Here is a 17,826-nt window from a genome sequence, read left to right on the forward strand (position 1 = left end):
CACATATCTATGCCTATACCCCACCAATACCCATATTTACCTATACCTAATTAAAGCTTTATCTCAATGTTGCTAGTGCTGGTATCCAGCATTATAATGCCAGAAGAGTAAACCACTTCTTGTAACAAATCCTCTACATATATACTAATACGATTACATGACACATTTACAGCGATATTTGTAACTCTCGGAGTCATTAGTTCATTCAAGGATATCAAAGCTCAATTCTCAAATATTATCAAAAAAAAAAAAAAAAAAAAAAAAGATTTTTTAATGAACCAGCCCCAAGCCATACAAGTATAAAGAAAAGTAAAGCAACCTCCAAAACGGCCCAAGCTATGCCAATCAAAAACGAAAAAAAGGAGTGGTAATGAATCGAATCTCGGATAAACGAGTGTACAGAAATCCCGTTAAATGATGCAGGTAAGAACTACTATTAGAAAGAAAAATGCGGGTTCTGGAATAGGTCATGAGAAGCGAAAAGATAAAAAGGTATTTGGCTTCCAGCGAAGTGAAAAAAGAAGAGAAGGGGGAAAAAGAGGTCATAAGAGTTTGAAAAGCATGGTTTTAGGAACGTTGGGTAGTAGAGATTCGAGAACCAAGAGTCAAAGGAAATAAAACGCCTCCCAGTCGTTACTTCAAAGGGAATCACAAACGCAGCATCACAGGACCCTAAACATGCTAGACGGAAATAAACAGATTAACAAAAAGTAAAATAAGGGAGCTGTGGTATTGAGACTTGAATCTCTTTCAATGATTGGTGAATGGGAGAGCAAGAGGTGTGGTTAGAAGTAGAATGTGAATGATCCAATACAAAAGGTGGGAGCAAAAATCAAAGAACACCAAGTCTAAATGTGTGTATAAGGTCTTGAGTTCCATATAAAATAAGGAGGTGATCGTGTGGAGTTTGAATATCAAAGGCGAGAAAAATCCCTAAGGCGGTGAAGAATAAAAGATTAAGCACGAAACAGAAAGAAGAAAAAAGAAAAACAGCATTTCCTTATGCACCCATATTATCAAGACACGCGGGGTTATGTTTTGTATCCGTTTAAATGTATATGTTGTTCCCGAAACCCCGAATTGATGGATGGTAATAAAAAAGTTTCCAGTATTTGAGACTCCCAATATCGTTAATGCTATTTGCCGACTAGAAAACCAGGTATGTTGGGGGGTGCAATTGGTGTCGCAAATGCATTTGCTGATGAGCTTGAGGTTACAGGCGTGAACCCCAATGCTGACTGTGTCGTAGCATTATAGCTGATTGGCGACGCTAGCATTGACTCTCGGTATGCAAGACCCCCGGGTGTAGCAGCCGCGTAGGCAGGATCCCTTGGTGGGATTGCGGTTGCAAGTGGGGCTAGGGGTGGAGGGATTGCATCCATGGGGTTCGATCGCACTACTGCAGCTGGGGTTACACCGGGATGTGGAAGGCCCGGTGGCGCATGCATGGCCGTTGAGAACAAGCCGTTAGCGCCGGCTCCGCCTCCAGCCGCGGGTGTCGTTGGAGATTGGAGATTCGCCGGGTTTTGGTTTGATCGGACACCAAGAGGGTTTTTGGAGAAACTTAATCTGATACCGCCTTTGACACTGTTGGAGAGACCACGGCCATACAATTCTGTAAGTGCACGAGTAGCGTATGCAACGTCCTCAAACTCGACAAAACACATAGGACCATTCGCCTTCGTTCTGAAGCAGAGCCTCTTGTAACCACGTTGACGGGAGAATAATGCTTTGAGTTCGTCCTCCGATGTGTTCGCTGGCAAGTTTCCAACGTAAAGCGTATTGCAAGGTGGATTTTGGTCCGCAGGATTGGCGGCGGGAAGAACCCTCTGGTATGGCTGCATCGGTGTGGCTGTTGTTGCGGACATTGGTATTGAAATCGGCGAAGTAAGGGCGCTAGCGTTCCCAGGGGCCATAGCTGCAGGGGATCCCATCATAGGTCCAGCAAGAGGGGGCAAGTTGTTTGTATTGAGCGAGAGCTGGGAGAATCGACTCGCCATCGAGGCGGGATTTGTCGACCTTCTTGGCTTTTGCATTGCTGAGAGGCCTGGTTCAGAGGCTAGTGCTGAAGAGTTATTGTAAAGATAACGAGAATGATCGCTCAAGAGGGTATCGTATTCCTCATTTGCATCTGGCTCGCTTTCCATGAGCAAAGCTTTCCCACTAGATGTCCCCACAGAGCCGGGCGTTCGCACTGGGAGATTCGGGAAGGCATCTGTAATGTACTCTGGGCTAGGCCCCATGCTATAATCACTAGAGCTGCTGCCGAAAGACTTAGAGCTCGGTAGAGAACCCAAACCACCAAGTCCGCCTAGAGAAGCAGTCGCAAGGCTCGGGGGGAGTGTTCCAATTAATCCGGCAGGAGGGATGATAGCTTCCGTAGCCGAGAATGGCGCCTGCATGCCCTGTGCCTTCCCGAGACTCCTCCCAGCTGACGAGGCGATAGAAGATGCGGCGGACGCAGAAAGCAACGCGGGCCGGGAAGCACTATCGGTAGTGTTCCGCCGGCTAGTCAAGATGGTCTGTGGCTGGTTGATTGGAATAGTCGCTTGCAAAATTTCACCCTCGAAGATTTCCCCTCTCTTGGAATTGATATGGTCTCTCGCTTCCTGCGCAGAGTGGTAGCTACGGAAACGTGCTACCGCGGAACGTTTAAGAGGTGGTAATCCACCATCAAGAGGACTATCCGGAATAAGCTCAACGTTTACGAAATCCTTAGCAAAGATGAAGATACTACGGAGTTCCCTATCCGTGATTTGTCGGGGAAGTCCAAGGATGATAACAATGGATTCCGTCATGCCATTGCTTAGAGGCTCGCCTTGAGCTTCTGTGACCACGGGTAGTCCGCCTTCTTCGGGTACTGGGGAAATGCCTCTGGATGAAAATATGCTGTTTTCGAACGGAAAAGGCGAAATCATGCTGTGGCCCGTGGCAGGTGGGGAAGCTTGCGACGATCCTGAGCTGATAGACTCCCTGCCCCTCGAAGAATGGAACTCATACGAGGGAGTAGTCGTGCCACTCAAACTTCCAGACATTCCTGAGAGGTGCAGCACTGCAGCCATTGATTAGTGTGTAAAATGTTATATATTCTGCTCAATTGCTTCCTCACACCAATTGAGTTCTACCACGTTTGATCTCGTTATCAACGAGAAAGAGGTGTTTATTCTCTCGGTTTCTCGGTTGAATCAAGCACTCAAAGCTTCAAACGGATATCTTTAAAACCTATTAGGAGCTATGCATGCAAAATGCAATAACAAATCGTTAGTTACTAATTACGGAACAGCCACGTTTTTCGTGCCGTGTGGGAGCCTCAAGAATCTCGCATGCAGAAAGTTGCTCACCGAATGAATGCAGAAGAAAACGGCCGATTCGTTTATGCCGAAGTGACAGTAGACTTCTGTTCTATAAATGATACGCTCGCCTTGTCGGGCAGGATCGAAACCAAAAGGGAAACGCCAAGGAACACCCAATGTCGGAAACTTATGCAATAACTCGATGGAGCGCTTAACAGGCTCCGCTTTTCAAATTGCGTGTGGGGAGCAAGTCAAAAATAACTGCAGTTGAATGCCCTAGCAATTTGGAATGTGATAATATGCTTATAGTTGCGTTGTCGGTGTGCTATAATATTTCGAAAGAAGTTGCGTAAAATGTCCTGATCGATGAATGATACATAAAAATTGGATTAAAAGCGAAGGAATACTGTGGATAAGGCTGGACTATGAACTTTGGCAGTTCATAGGCTACTAAATATCTCAGATTTGGGGACCAAGAATCTCCGCGTATTTCCAAGGCTCGAGAGCAAGAGAAATGTTGGAGCTGGCTCGTGAAATCTGAACTGAGGTGAACGATATTGGTTGATATAAGTCCAAAGGCGGGACCCTGAAGCTCTTGCTCTTGCCGAACGAAAAAGAAAGAAAACCAGCGCTATGCACCAAAGTCCGTTCCCAAACAAAAGTCGTTATATAAGCTTTAGCAAATGTGTGCGAAAGCAGTCGAGTAAAACAGAATGTGGCGTTGATATTTTGAGTTTTTGGGGAGATCCTTTGCTTGTCCGGATTGCTATATAGAGTGCTATTCTTTCTGAGATTTCCTGTACGTGAGGTCGAGTCGAGGTGGTATTCCCAACAGAGTTTCCGTTTGATCTTGCGGGTCTCGGAAAGTAAATTGTGCCCAAGATGGAGGGGTATGAGGTTGGCTAGTTTCTTGTTTGGGGTAGGCTGTTTTTGGACAAGAAGGCTCCTGGTGCGAACTAGAGAAATAACCAAATGTGAAGGAATAGCGATATGGATAAAATGGAGGCTGTAAAAGTTGTCGTACTGATGAGGAGGGGTGTGATCCAAGTAGAATATAAAAAAGAAACGCTCTAGATATGCAACTAGTATGAGACCTAAAAACCGAGTATGCTGTGCAACCTTTGCTTTGATGTGAATATGCTATGCTGGTCGAAAAGTCCAAAATTAAACCCGTGGAAATAGAAAATTAAAATAAAAAGAGCGCAAAGAGGCGATGCACCCGTCAACTATGCTGGATATGAATAGAACAAAGCGCAAGGTCGTGAAGGCCAAAAAATGCTTGAGGTCAATAGAGTTTCTGGTCGTCTTCGGAGGACGACTTGGGGATGCTTTGATTAGAAAACGTCGCGCGCGTTATACGTCTTAGACAAAATGGAAATGATAACCGAGGATATTGAAGAGATGGCCACCCAAGAATAACGGTCCTGGTTTGAAAAGGAAGGGCCTGGAATAGACGGATTCCCATAAACTACGTTTTGAAGTTCTGTGGGCGGATAGGGTTTTTTTGGAGGGAGGCAATGGGGGGGAGGAGGAAAGAGAGGGAGAGTCTGTGGGAAGACCAGATGTGTGAGAGTGGAGTGCGTTGAGATGTGTGGGAGGGTAGTCGAGTTAAAGAAGAAGGGGAAGCTGGCTGATCAGTTTAACAGAAGCCAGAAGCGAGAAAAACCGCAGGCCGGGCGACCTTATGCTCTGGTCCACACGCGCGCCAATCGAGAGTGGTGGACAAGAAGAAGAAAAACAGTTCAGGGACTTGACCCCCCTTTCCCCTCATTCAATCGCTGCTTGATATACCGTGACAGAGGGGCAAAAGATTTGACAAGAGAATGAACGACCTCAGAAAAACCAACTGTAAAGAGGAGGAAAAGATGTCAAAGGGAAGGACCGAAAGAAAGTGGGAGAGAAACGAAGGGAAAGAGCAGAACTGAGCAACGGGGTGGATGTCGAGAACGGCCTGGTCCCTACAGGACGCCCGTTCAATCAGACTAGTGCTATGGGCAAGGTTATGGTGGTGGGTGCAGTTAATCAAGTGGGTGTGCTGGCTGGAAGGGAATCTAAGATGGGGGAATATGGCTTCCCTCTTCCATCTCGGGTCCTTTTTTCTTTTCTTTTCTTTTGTTCAGTTCTATTCTCTCTTTTTTGGTCATCCCCTTCGATATCTCACTTCGCCTCTCGCTGTTCTCAAGGACGGCAGCTTGAGCATCAGGCAGGCAGGGCGGGCCATTATTGGTTCAAACGGGCGCGGGATGTTTTGAGGTCTTGAGATGATAAGCAGACATCCCATACGAATCTGCCTTCACATATCCCATTGATTGCACTTCAAAATGCAAAATTCAACATTCAATGGCGAAGAAAGATGGAACGATCCTATCGCTCCAACTTACTCAGTTATCCCCAAGTTTAAACCAAACTATCTCATGGTGCGTGCGGTTTAAACTAGATATACCAAGTCCAGCGTCAGCCAGGGCAGTTTTGCATCGGAAGACCATAGGGAAAAAAAGGAAACATACCTTAGCTAGTTGCAGGCCGTTCGTTCATTTTAGACGGGACCCGCCTAGTGAAGGCTGCTGCTGTGCAGCTAACCATCCCGGGTTGGTACATACATCGATAGTCTGGAAGCTTACAGATATGTATCCACTGCCGGACCCCATGTTCACTAGTTAACCTATAAAGAAGGGCTCAGGGAGTGTCGCCAACGGCTAATGGTCGTCCGTGATACGTTCGAGCGCTGCGCAGGTGTGTACCAATGAGCATGGCAATCACCAGCATGGACGGACACATACTTCTTGAGTAAGTACACATGCAATACATACCACAGATATGTTTCACGATGCTTCGATATCGACTAGGTTTTCTTCTTTTCTCATCATAGCCGTGCATTTATTCCGTTGGTCTCGTTGGTTCTGGTTGTTTGCTGAGGTTTCAGTTTCGCCCATCTTGTCACACAGAAAGGAGGCCTCAGATCGGCCGTCTTTCGCAACACCCAACACCCAAACCAGTTGCTTTGTATAAACATCTCCAGATCATCTCGACATGAAAGTCGCTGTGGCCGAGTGGTTAAGGCGATTGACTAGAAAGACATTCGTTCTCTCTTGATATCAATTCCGTTCGCGGGCATAGGTTCGAGTCCTATCGGCGACGCCATCCTTTTTGCATTTTTTTGTTTTAGTTCATCCCGGTCTGGATCGTCTTTTGGCTTTTCGCTTCCAGGTGGCATTTACTTCTTTTTGGTTCGACATCGACACCGATACATCCCGGTCAATAGATTGAGGTCTTGTCCCATCCCTTTAGCCGCAAGCCGCTGTCAAAAACGATGGACGGGAGTGGACGTTATTGTGAAGACATAATGATGTCGAGCCGGCCTCCTCATTCGCGATACGGGCGTGGAGGTACAGTACGTGTACCTACGTCTGGCACGGTGGCGGATAAATATGCAAATTTCCAAGGAAGAACCCACCCAGGAGTAAGATCCCGACAGAGACTCTCTGTCTCGACCCAACCTCGACAGGGTGTTATTCCGCCGCGAAATTAAGTATCCAGTAGGTAATTCGTGCTAGTGGGATACCTGACTGATAACGGCACTTCATATCAGATATCAAAGTTGTATCTGCTCTGATACAAGGAAGGTGTCGCATGAGCAAAGGCTCTCACTGCTTATCAAAAAGCCTCTGTTCAGGACCGTTTTGGCTCGATGTCGCACTTCCCGAGGTCTAGCCACGACCAAATCTCGGAACCAGCGTGAGCCAACCTCTGCCGAGCGATATAGACTTGTATCCTGATCCACTTTTGGTCTCGAATCCATTTCGACAAGTTCAAGTTGGCCATGGGGCAGAGATCATGCATCTGCAGGCAGGAAAATTCCCCATGCCCTTCTCACAGCCATCGTCAAATCTCCAACCCCAGTCCTAAACAGTTTGAACCTCGAACCCTACATCGAGGCTACATAACGGCTCCATGCTATGCATCGGATTCTTTCCAAAATCCTGCTGGCGGAAGGGGAGCAATATATGTCAACAGGTATAATGGGCAATTCTATTGCTTTATCAGGACCCAAACAAGGCATCCTTCATTTCCTGATGCTGGACGCATATCCCGACGACGAATAATCGATCGACTTTTTTTTTTTTCGTACGTCTGCGACCCCTCGAAATTCATTTTTTGCCATGTGCGCGAGTCACGGAGCCGCCGGGTGACCTTTTTTCCCCCTCTTCCTCGTTATTCAGAATTGCAGAAAAGAGAAAAAAAACTGCAAATCTCAAGCACGATTCTGCACGAATCACCGTTGGCCCAAATAACCGAACCCACTTCTTCATTGCATTGATGAATACGTTAATAATCCACATGAGATAAATGCTGTCGAGGAGAAGCTTTCGACGAGGTGCCCCCACCATGAGCATTTTCCCCAATGCACAGGTCCCCACCTTCCTTTTCGCAGTCCACCCTGCTGCAAAACCTTGTGCATGGTAAATTCCATCCAATAAAACCAACCGTCGGCCGTGCCAGCTCCCAGCAATCTACTCAATCTATTCGAGAAATTGGCGTCCAGTGGCGTTCCCAGAGACCAATCAAGTGGACTCGCTTGAGCCATCCCAGCGACTGGCTCCCCAGCTTCATTGCAGGGTTTTTCCTTTTCCCCTTCCCACTTGATCGTCTTGTCTTTCTCACCTTCATATCCCCTGTCCATTGGGCTACTATGAAGCAGCTTAGGGTCCTCGAAGAAAACGAGTTGCATTTGGTGCCACATGTCTTTTCTTCTCGAGGGAATTAAATCGATAGGTTTGCCGATAACGTGCTTATAGGTGAGGGTCTTCAGGGAGATTCCGTCAGTTCGGCTTGCAAAGGCAACATCCTTTCAAAACGTAATACCCCTTTGAAAATCCCGGGGTTCATGCTGCGGCTCAAGCTTCCTGTTAGCTGCTGGCAAGCTCCATGTCGTCTCGGAGCCAGCTCCTTTGCAACCAGATTGGTACGGAATACAATCCCTAGTGAGAATGTCTTCTTGATGATCATTCCTCACCAACATGCAACAGGATGCATGGCTGCAAGGTTCGGCACTCGAATCGAGAGCAAGGTAATATGCAATTGGTTATATTTTTTATTTTTATTTTCGCCTAACAGGAAGATGTGCCAGATTGAACCCAAGGCCTCCGACTGTTTTCGTCTCTTCATTTTCTTACTCAATATGACCACCTGCAACAAAGCCGTCCTCAAAATTACTTCCTCAAAGGCACAAGCTGCAGCTAGCTGGTGACAATCACGTGAAGGTATACGTATATACGAGGTTGCCAGAATACCTCCTAGACTGTATCCGGTTGAATATCAGGAACAGCTCCAACTCGTCTAGATTGATTATGGTGATAGTGCATGACTTCAACGCAGTTGATGCATAAGCCAGCTTAACAAACGGGCCAATACAACATCCCAGAACCGGTTTAGTCAGCGACTCCTCTATACCAAAGACGGTGTTTCTCGACCCTGAACTATCGATAACTGGGTCTCCCAGTAGAACTACAGACGAATCCGCTATGACTTCCAACGTCCAACAAAACAAACATTTCCCAATCACCAAAGTTTTGCAACATAATATTATAGGATCATAGTTTAACAAGTTGGACCGAAGCTTGCTTTGGTAATTCAGTCCGAACTAGTATTTTAGCTCCTAGCTGTGCTGTGCATGTAATGTAACACGGACGAAACTGGGGAACATGGAGTAAGGGCACTCGCAGTATGACCATGCAATGACGGCCCTGGCAATGATCACCTACTTTGAAGATACGGAAGTACTGCGAATGGCTGGAAGTGTTCTCTTATGGTTCCACAGGAATTCCTGTGACCCTGCATGGAGACGAACCGGCGCCCTTGCCTGAATGGATATGTCTTTATGCTCTGCTTATAGCTTACACTATCGTGATGGACGCCCATAAAACATGACATTCAAAATTACCACTTCCAAAACGAAGTACAAGAAAAGAACCGACACATCAAATTGAATTTTATATATCAATGCACCCCCGGACGTAAATACCTGAATTCATTAACCATCAAGCAAAGCGAAGGAAGTATGTTTCTAGGAACAAAAACCAAGTTCTTACGATCAATTCTTCGAGGGTCGTTGGAACAATGATGCATAATTCGAACCCTCTCCTTCGCTATACCCCGGTAGGGCATCACCACCCTCTTTCGCTATCCGTAACTCCTCAGCTTCGCTCTTCTCATATCCCTTGCCTCCCGCCTCCCGAAATATATCATACATATTCGCCAGTTTAAGCAATACCCAAGCCCTCGCTTTCCCATTTCCCGGGTCCATAGACCTTCCAGACCCGTCTACAGCATTGATTTTTATAGGGTAATATTTACACCCCGTGCCAAGTAGAGATGGGTGTGAATTGATTTCATCGATGATTTTGGTGATGTGTTCTCGAAGTTCGATACAGTAGTCTGGAAAGTATTGCAGGGTGCCTTCGAAGCCTTTTCCCATTGGGTCGTTTATACAGTCGAACATGTGCTGGGAGAAGGTGGATGCCCAGGATGCGGTTGAGTGTTTCCATGTTATGAGTTTGTAGGGTGATGGGGGGAGTCTTCTTTCCATGTTGGGTTCTAATCTGGATTCCCTTTTGGGCCTTCTGGGACTTTTGGGGAAGTGGTTTTCTTGTCAGCTATAGATCCATGGTAAATACTTACTTACTTATTCATCAGATTTATATTCCACACTCACCGGCTTGTAGATGTTTATTTATCGTTCTGCGAACGTAAGCAGGTCTTTTCAAAGAATGTTTATCTTCTAGGTATAGTCTGCTGTTCAATACCTTGATTTTAATTAAACGTAATATAAATTTTAATTTTATAAACAGATATTTGATTGATAATTGATGCTCCCATTATCTTTATATACTCCAGCTTTGTAGACTCGAACCCCAACTTTGACGACGGCACAGCCCGCGGCGCCCGCCTACTCACCTTCCCTCCCAAATTGTTATAATTATTCAAGACACGGGCTTCAATAGCGGGGGAAACCGTGGCTGGGTTTAATTTAACATATATTTTATAACCATAGCTATAGCTATAGCTACAGTCAAATCTCGAAAATACCGAATTGAGGAATGCATGAATGTAATCGTGACAATCTCGCGATACTCATGTGATATAGAATCGCTTACTATAAATCCCCGCAAAAACGTGGTTGAAGGGCGATCAGTGTTTGGAACGAAGACTCTCCAAGCTGGTACTTCACATATGCAACCGAATGTATCTATTTTGAAAAGGAAAAAAAAAAAGAAATGGCTGGCTGGCTGGCCATCACCCGAATCCAGCTCGGACGACTTTCAGCAAGAGTGCAGCATTTACTATTTACCTAAGCTAAGCACTTAAGTTCACAGCCTCGAGTCTGGGCACGCCTTGAACCACCACATCCCATCGAAGCTTACGTCTGCAATCCACAATGTTTGCATGTTCAGGTCGATCCCTGAGATCGGTTGCATTCACGAATCTTGTGACGGACGGGATCTGATTCGACGACACCGACACCGACATCCCCAACATGTTTCAGAATTGAATCTTCATCAACCACAACAACATGTTGATTAACAACAATAACAACAACATACAAAGGAATTAAGAATGTACCCGAACGAGTGGGTTTCCACATGGGTGGCAAGGGATTCAAAGCAAGGGGATCCGGAGGCGAGGCGAGGATCAAAGTGCTTAAGTGTCAAATTTGGATGTGGCAATCCAATTGTCCGTGTAATGACTGGATGTCTTGCTGATGGGTAAAATCTGCAAGCAAGCAAGCTGAAGATCATGACGGAAAGGCCCAATAGCACTCGATTCGGTTGAGACTTCGTCTGGGGTGCCGAGGGGTTTTGTATTTTAAGTATTTTTGGAGTATTTCCCTTGCATGCGGGTATGCGCCACAGGACAGTCCATGGCAAAGACCAAGCTTAGATTGGATAGTATGTTACAGGTATATACTAACGAAGATTATATTTTAAAATTTAGTTAAGTACTACTTCTTGGTAAGAGGTAACCGTTTGATGTGCTGGTGAACTCTTTTTCGAGTCGACTGTACTAGTAGTATGTATACTTTGCATTGCATTGTGCTCGGGTACTTAGCACTAGTACACATCCACACATACAAACTCAGGCAGATACATGTGTACTACTTACTACTTACTACTTAAGTACTAAGTATAGTAAGTAGTATATATAAATATAAACATCACCATGGGATACAAACATTAACCCGCCTCAGATGAATTCGAACCGTCTCGTCTCGCCCTGTTTACATCCCAAAGTTTATATCATGTCGGTACCATGTAAGTAAGTACCAGCCACTCCTTGCATCGACCAACGCACGGCAAGAAGTGTGGCACTTTCAGCTCAGACCGAAACCTCCAAGGCAGCAACGGTAATTTGGCCTGGTCCTTTGAAATTTCGATGCAGAAAAAGCCCATGCCGACAGCACACGGTAACATGTACTTTCCACCAAGCCAGAGATCGTATTTCCCAGGCGAGGAGGCCGGGTGCAATTAATATAATTAATACATCGCTTACTCGCACACCCGTTGTGCATCAATCAAGTGCTGTCATATTATATTATTTCGGTTTCGAATATTTTTTATTTTAATTTAATTTTCCTTGTCGACATCTACTACTTCTTTGATTTATCTTGGATCGGAGCTGAACTGGTGGAATTCTTATTTTATTTTATTTTATTTTATATCAGTGACATCGATATCATATTGTCATCTCATATCGTATCGTGTCGTATCGTATCATATCATATCGTACCATACAATCCGAACCATCGAATATCCTATTATATTCCTTCTCCCTACCTACTTACCGCATACTTACCTTACTTACATGCATGCATGCATACATACCTCGGACATCATCCATCATAGCATAACCATTCAATACCACAGCGGGATAGCATAGCATAGCACTTATTTTCATACTTACTTCTTACATCCTACCCTATTCTATTCTATTCTATACTTACCCAATTGCATGCTGTTCGCCTTCGAATTCGTCGTCTTCAACTTCCCTGCTCCCGTCTAACTATATGAAGAAAGGGAGTACAGCCACCAAAACCCCCCCATAACCGGACCGGGAAAGGGAAAAACACAAGACACAAGGTCACCCCCCAAAAAGTAAAGGAAAAATAAAAAAAAAGATTAAGAAAATTTAATTCTGGGGGCCCAGCATTCAGATGGTCGTGCCTGCCAGCCTGCCAGCCCTTTCAAACGCGGCACCCATCTCTTTCTGTTCCCGCGAATGCTCCTATGGAAGGCAGCGGCCACGAAACTGAGAGGTGTCAAAGGAATGCGCGGGTTCAGGGACAAGATCAAAGGCACGAAGACGAAGCTGCTACGGAGGGATAGCAAGGATTCGACTGAGGAGGCCTCGGCCGTGCGACCATCCAAGACGGCTAAGGGAGGACCTGGAACTGGGACGGAGACGGGTAGCGGTGGGAGCGGTGAGGGCAGCTGGGGCAGGAAGTCGAAACGACACAGTCTCATTGGAAGGGACCCATCGAGATCCGACCAGAGCTTAGTGGCTCCCAGCGACAGGACTTTTGATACTACCACCGACCTCGACACGACCTCTATCAGTGGGAACGGGAATGCAAATCCAACTGCCAGTGCAAATGGCGATATCGTGATCGAGGGCGGAACAGCGCCTAAGCGTCGAAGTGCCGGCAAGGAGTTCGATAACCTCGAGGACGGGACTGGTCTTCAGCCACAGCTTCTGAATACCACTGCAAAGCCACTCGAACTCTCTCCAGCACCACCACTAACCGACACGACCGGCTCCATCGAATCTCCATCGACAGCTGCTCCCGACAAGGGCTCCTTCAATTGTGAGCTTCCCGTCGTTCTTTCCCAGAAAGACAGCTTGAAGTTGAACAAGAACGGCATCCTGGTGGGCGTTGAAAGCCGGCCTCCATCCCAAATCCCGCTAGCTGAAAATGAAAACCTCCAACCACAACCACAACCACAACCACCACAATCCAACGCTGCTGCTACCGCTGCCTCTGCTGCTTCTGTCTCTGCTCTAATTCAACCATCCGAAGGGACTCCGTCAAAAGCGTCAACCACTGGACAGTCTTCGACACTTTCCTTACCGTCAGATAAAACCGTGATCCTAGAATCTACTACACCTGCTGTTCCTTCTACTTCTACTCCTTCGACAAATATTGCTGCTACGACCACTACTGCTGCTATTACTACCACATCTGTTCCTGCTCCCACTACTACTATCAGTCGTACGCCTTCCAGGAAACTTAGCGACCGGTCGTCTGACTTGAGCATCAACACAACTAACCTCCCACCACCTTTTACTCGTCCTTACCGTTTATCTCAGTTCCCTACTGATTCCTCTGGACTTCGTGCTGACACCGATTCGAGTGCATTAAGTCAATTGCAGCGGTCTAGCAGTCGGGCATCTCTTGGTATCCACGAACCGATCGCACCGGAGACGGTCGAGCCTCCTTTCCGAGACAAACGGGAATCCTCATTCTCGCATGGTCCAGAAACTTTAGTGTATACCGGCCCGCTTCTTCATAATCCTCCAGAGCCCGCGTCAGTGGTCCCTGTTGCTGCAGAGGTAGCACAGACCCTGCACACTGTCTCAGAAACAGGAACATTCCAGCCTACCGAACTAGCTCGAAATGAGTCCGTGGTCTCGAGAAACGAATCTGTGAAATCCAGAATTCTTTCATCTTCAGGATCGCGACGGAAACATCCTCTTTCATTTTCTCGGAGACAGTCGTTGATACACCCTTCCGACACGGGACTCTTACGGTACCTGCTTGAGCAGGAATCGGCCTCTCCTACTACGTACGGAAGGGAAGGTGGCTCAAATATTCAGTCGGTCGCGGGTCTCATGCCTCATAGCGAGAATCAGCTACGGACCCGTAAGGTATGGGTCAAACGGCCTGGTGGGTCACCAACCCAGGTCATCGTTACCGAGGATGATTTTGTAGATACGGTCCGAGATCTATGCCTACGGAAATACACCAATGCCTTGGGAAGACATTATGATTCTCCAGATCTAATGATCAGGATATCACCGCCCCTAAAACCACAATCAGCCAGGGCGAGGCAGATGGGTAATATGCAGACTCATACGGACCGACTATTAAACCCTGACGAGGTCCTTTGTCAGCTTTTAGACGACTATTATCCCAACGGACAGACCTCAGAAGACGCCTTGATCGTGGAAGTACCCCAACAACAGAGGTCACGGACGCCACGGCCGTCACCGGGCCCCCACTCAATGTCTTACGCGTATGGGCAGACCGTTCACGATCTTCAACTCCCCGGAGAAGATTATTTCACACCTGTTGGTACTATCGTTCCTTCGATACCACACTCTCAGAGCGGAACGGTAAGATCGACACATAATTTACCAGCCAACCCAAGTTCGCTTTCAAATTATATCGCCAACTCACCACCTCCTTCATCGCCTGGGCATCGAAGTCTTAAGAGGCCTGGGCCTGTGCGGATGACGACTGGATCTCCGGTCGGGAGTACGACTAGTTCGGCTCCAGGGGGTGGAGGTGGTGGGGTAATGCTGATTCCTAGAGCGGGAGGCGTCGTACCCGATAGGATCAGGGCTACTAATGTGGAGGCTCCAACGTCGCCGTCCGTCCCGCCTCAGATGGTGGCCTTACCGTCATCCCCAGGAATCATCAAGCCCATACCACAGAAACCAGCAAGTCCTGGAGTGTTACCTGCTGTAACTTCGCCGCCCGCGATCACCAGGCCGCCTCCGAAATCCAAAGAGATTACCGCATCAATTGGTACTCTTGATGGACAGGTCCCCTCAATTAATGTACTGATTGTTGAGGATAACATTATCAATTTAAGGCTTTTAGAAGCTTTCATGAAGAGGTTAAAAGTTCGGTGGGCTACAGCTATGAATGGTCGAGAAGCAGTTACGAAGTGGAGAACCGGCGGATTTCAGCTTGTTCTAATGGATATCCAGTTGCCAATCATGAATGGGCTAGATGCAACTAAAGAAATAAGAAGATTAGAACGGCTGAATGGTATCGGTTCATTTTCGTCTAGCCCTTCGGGTCCCGAAGATGAATTGTCAAGTGCAGACAAACTCGACAAATCGCTGGTGTTTAAAGGTTCTGTCATCATTGTGGCTTTGACGGCGTCATCCTTACGAAGTGATAGGGATGAAGCACTTGCCGTTGGTTGCAATGATTTCTTGACCAAGGTAAGATATATAAACTACTTTCATAGCCCTCAGCAGCGATTGTTAACTAATACCTATCTTTTTCTTAGCCCGTGAACTTCACTTTCCTTGAGCGCAAAGTCATGGAATGGGGCTGTATGCAAGCTCTAATCGACTTTGAAGGCTGGCGAAAATGGAAAGATCTTGCTAGTAAACCCGGTGCCTCCGGCGGTAAAACCTCTAAGGGAGGCAGGGGCAAAGCGAGCGCCAGCACATCAGCGGCAGCAAAGAAGGGAAAAGAATCCTCAATTTCCGTACTGGATAACGCTTCTTCCTCTTCGTCTACCCCACAACCTACACAATCGGTTCCCATCGCGGGGCAATCTTAGGCAGAGTGCACCCGTGATGATCCTGAAGCTGATATTTGTATTTGTGCGAGGTGTATGAAAGATGAAGCGTACGGGAACGGTGATACAGGGTCGGGCACTACGCCGGAGGATGAGGAAGAAGACGGAGGAGAACCTGATACTAATCGGGCGTCCTCACCGGAAACCCTTCTCTGACCGAAATGGCTTTTTTTTTGGCCGCGAACCCACCACTGAAGGGGAAACCCCTTGTTACAAATGCCTCGATACTAGTGATATCCTATCAACTTTGCGACATACACAGGTCTTGATTTATCAGAACCAATCCAATGCGAATCGTCCACCACGACGATTCTAGCATTACCTCCACTTAGTACTGGGTTGAACACCATTCATCCCTTCACCATACAGGCGAAATCGGGCCTGTATTTTAGTGTGTATCCTTTTACCCTCCCCCTTCTTTGCCCGCTTACTGCTTGTACATACAGAGAGACATAGAGAAAGACTATATTCTTTGCCTTTTCTTCCTTGTCTACACTACCCTTATCATTTCTTCTCTTTATTGCATCTTCGATACTGAAAAATCGATATATCCGAACCCCACATCCCCAACTCCGTTTGTTATTCCATACCTGAGGACGTCCCTTCCCCCCCTTTCCTATTTGTACCATTCTGGTGGGTGTTTATTGGAAGGGCATAGTATGTTAAATCTGGCTGTGTTTTTTCGCCTTTTCTCTTTTGTTTCATTTTTTTATGCGTTCTTTTCCCTTTCGGCTTGATTTGATAATTACCAAAGGCTTCATCGGGGAATACAATATTATTAATAGTAATGGTCATGATAAATTGGGAAATAAACTGGTCTCGGAACCAGAACATCTGTGTATTCGAGATCTAGGACTATCAACAACGCTATGAATAGTTGTGTAGGCAGTGCACAGCCATGGTTTTTATAGTTACTCTATGGCTATCCTCAATTAACTCTTAAAACAGTTTCGAACAATGGTTTATCAAAATCCCAAGACATGTTCCATTCCATTATAATTTGATCTTCAAAACCTATATCGGTCCTAATCCAGACCATTGCCCCCCCCGCCTCCCTGGAAATCGAAGCACCCCTAGATTGTGTTTACGGAAAGGTCTGCATTGAAGCCACCGGCAAAGTGTATTTTCTTCTGTATTCACCCCGCTGGATGATTTGTTTCGTATCGTATGTTTGTAATTTTTTCGGACGTTGTATATGTACACCGGTATTCTCCCTCCCAAAAAATAAAAAAGGTATATCCCATATAAACAGTAAAAATATATTCCCCAGATAATGGGACCCCCCCATCAAGCTCCCTCCATCATAGTCGGTATTAGACGTTTATTCTGGATCATCGTATCCTTGTGGAATAACTCGCCTCCCCGATGGGACTAAATAAACAATTCGATATAGTTAGTCAATTAATTGCACCTTTTACTCTACTACGCTATATAGGCTAGTATGAATAGCAAGAGAGAGGGATGTCGTACTAGGGTATGTTCCAGGCACCTCCGGCGCGCGTTTATGAAACTGTCCGGCGAAGAGGAAGACAGGCGACCAGCTGCCGACGAAGATTGACCAGAAGATGGCGGGGTTGTTATGGGCGTGGTAACGGGCCCATTGGAAGGGATTGCGGTAGAAGCGGGGGTAGAGGAGAGGCATTGTGATGTTTTGTTTTTGTGATTGGTGGGGAGAAGAGGGAGAGGAAGTGACGTCCGTTTGGGACGGGGTGGTGTTGAAGGGAGTGGTAGTTAGTTGGGTTGAGGTTTTGGCGTAGATGCGAGAGATTAGATTAGATTTTACCCGAGTTTTGGGTTTCTCTTCGAGAAAGCCTTCTTAGCTTTTAGAATTCGAACCGGGTTCCGACTTTGACTGACTACCTAATTCCACGTCGATAAATTCCCCAAGTTATACGAACCGATTTGTACTATTCCGACTATCCTTCTTTCCCTCGAGGGTC

The 17,826-nt window shown here is 46.5% G+C and overlaps 4 protein-coding genes across 4 annotated transcripts; 1 reads left to right on the forward strand and 3 right to left on the reverse strand.

The window, feature by feature from the left end:
* Positions 1–1,136: 1,136 nt before the first annotated feature.
* AOL_s00112g12 (uncharacterized protein) lies at positions 1,137–3,035 on the reverse strand (the record flags this gene model as incomplete). The annotated part of the gene is made up of 1 exon (XM_011127042.1): positions 1,137–3,035. One exon carries the CDS (start codon positions 3,033–3,035, stop codon positions 1,137–1,139), a length of 1,899 nt encoding a protein of 632 aa, XP_011125344.1.
* Positions 3,036–9,384: 6,349 nt separating this feature from the next.
* Positions 9,385–9,879, reverse strand: AOL_s00112g13 (uncharacterized protein; the record flags this gene model as incomplete). Its single annotated transcript, XM_011127043.1, has 1 exon — positions 9,385–9,879. One exon carries the CDS (start codon positions 9,877–9,879, stop codon positions 9,385–9,387), a length of 495 nt encoding a protein of 164 aa, XP_011125345.1.
* A 2,687-nt stretch (positions 9,880–12,566) lies between these two features.
* On the forward strand, positions 12,567–15,868 carry AOL_s00112g14 (uncharacterized protein; the record flags this gene model as incomplete). Its single annotated transcript, XM_011127044.1, has 2 exons — positions 12,567–15,521; positions 15,590–15,868. The coding sequence occupies 2 exons, from the start codon at positions 12,567–12,569 to the stop codon at positions 15,866–15,868; spliced, it is 3,234 nt and encodes a 1,077-aa protein (XP_011125346.1).
* A 1,339-nt stretch (positions 15,869–17,207) lies between these two features.
* On the reverse strand, positions 17,208–17,528 carry AOL_s00112g15 (uncharacterized protein; the record flags this gene model as incomplete). The annotated part of the gene is made up of 2 exons (XM_011127045.1): positions 17,208–17,257; positions 17,357–17,528. 2 exons carry the CDS (start codon positions 17,526–17,528, stop codon positions 17,208–17,210), a joined length of 222 nt encoding a protein of 73 aa, XP_011125347.1.
* Between the last annotated feature and the right edge of the window lie 298 nt (positions 17,529–17,826).

This window comes from Orbilia oligospora, assembly GCF_000225545.1.
Source record: "Orbilia oligospora ATCC 24927 unplaced genomic scaffold scaffold00112, whole genome shotgun sequence".
Lineage (NCBI taxonomy): Eukaryota > Fungi > Ascomycota > Orbiliomycetes > Orbiliales > Orbiliaceae > Orbilia > Orbilia oligospora.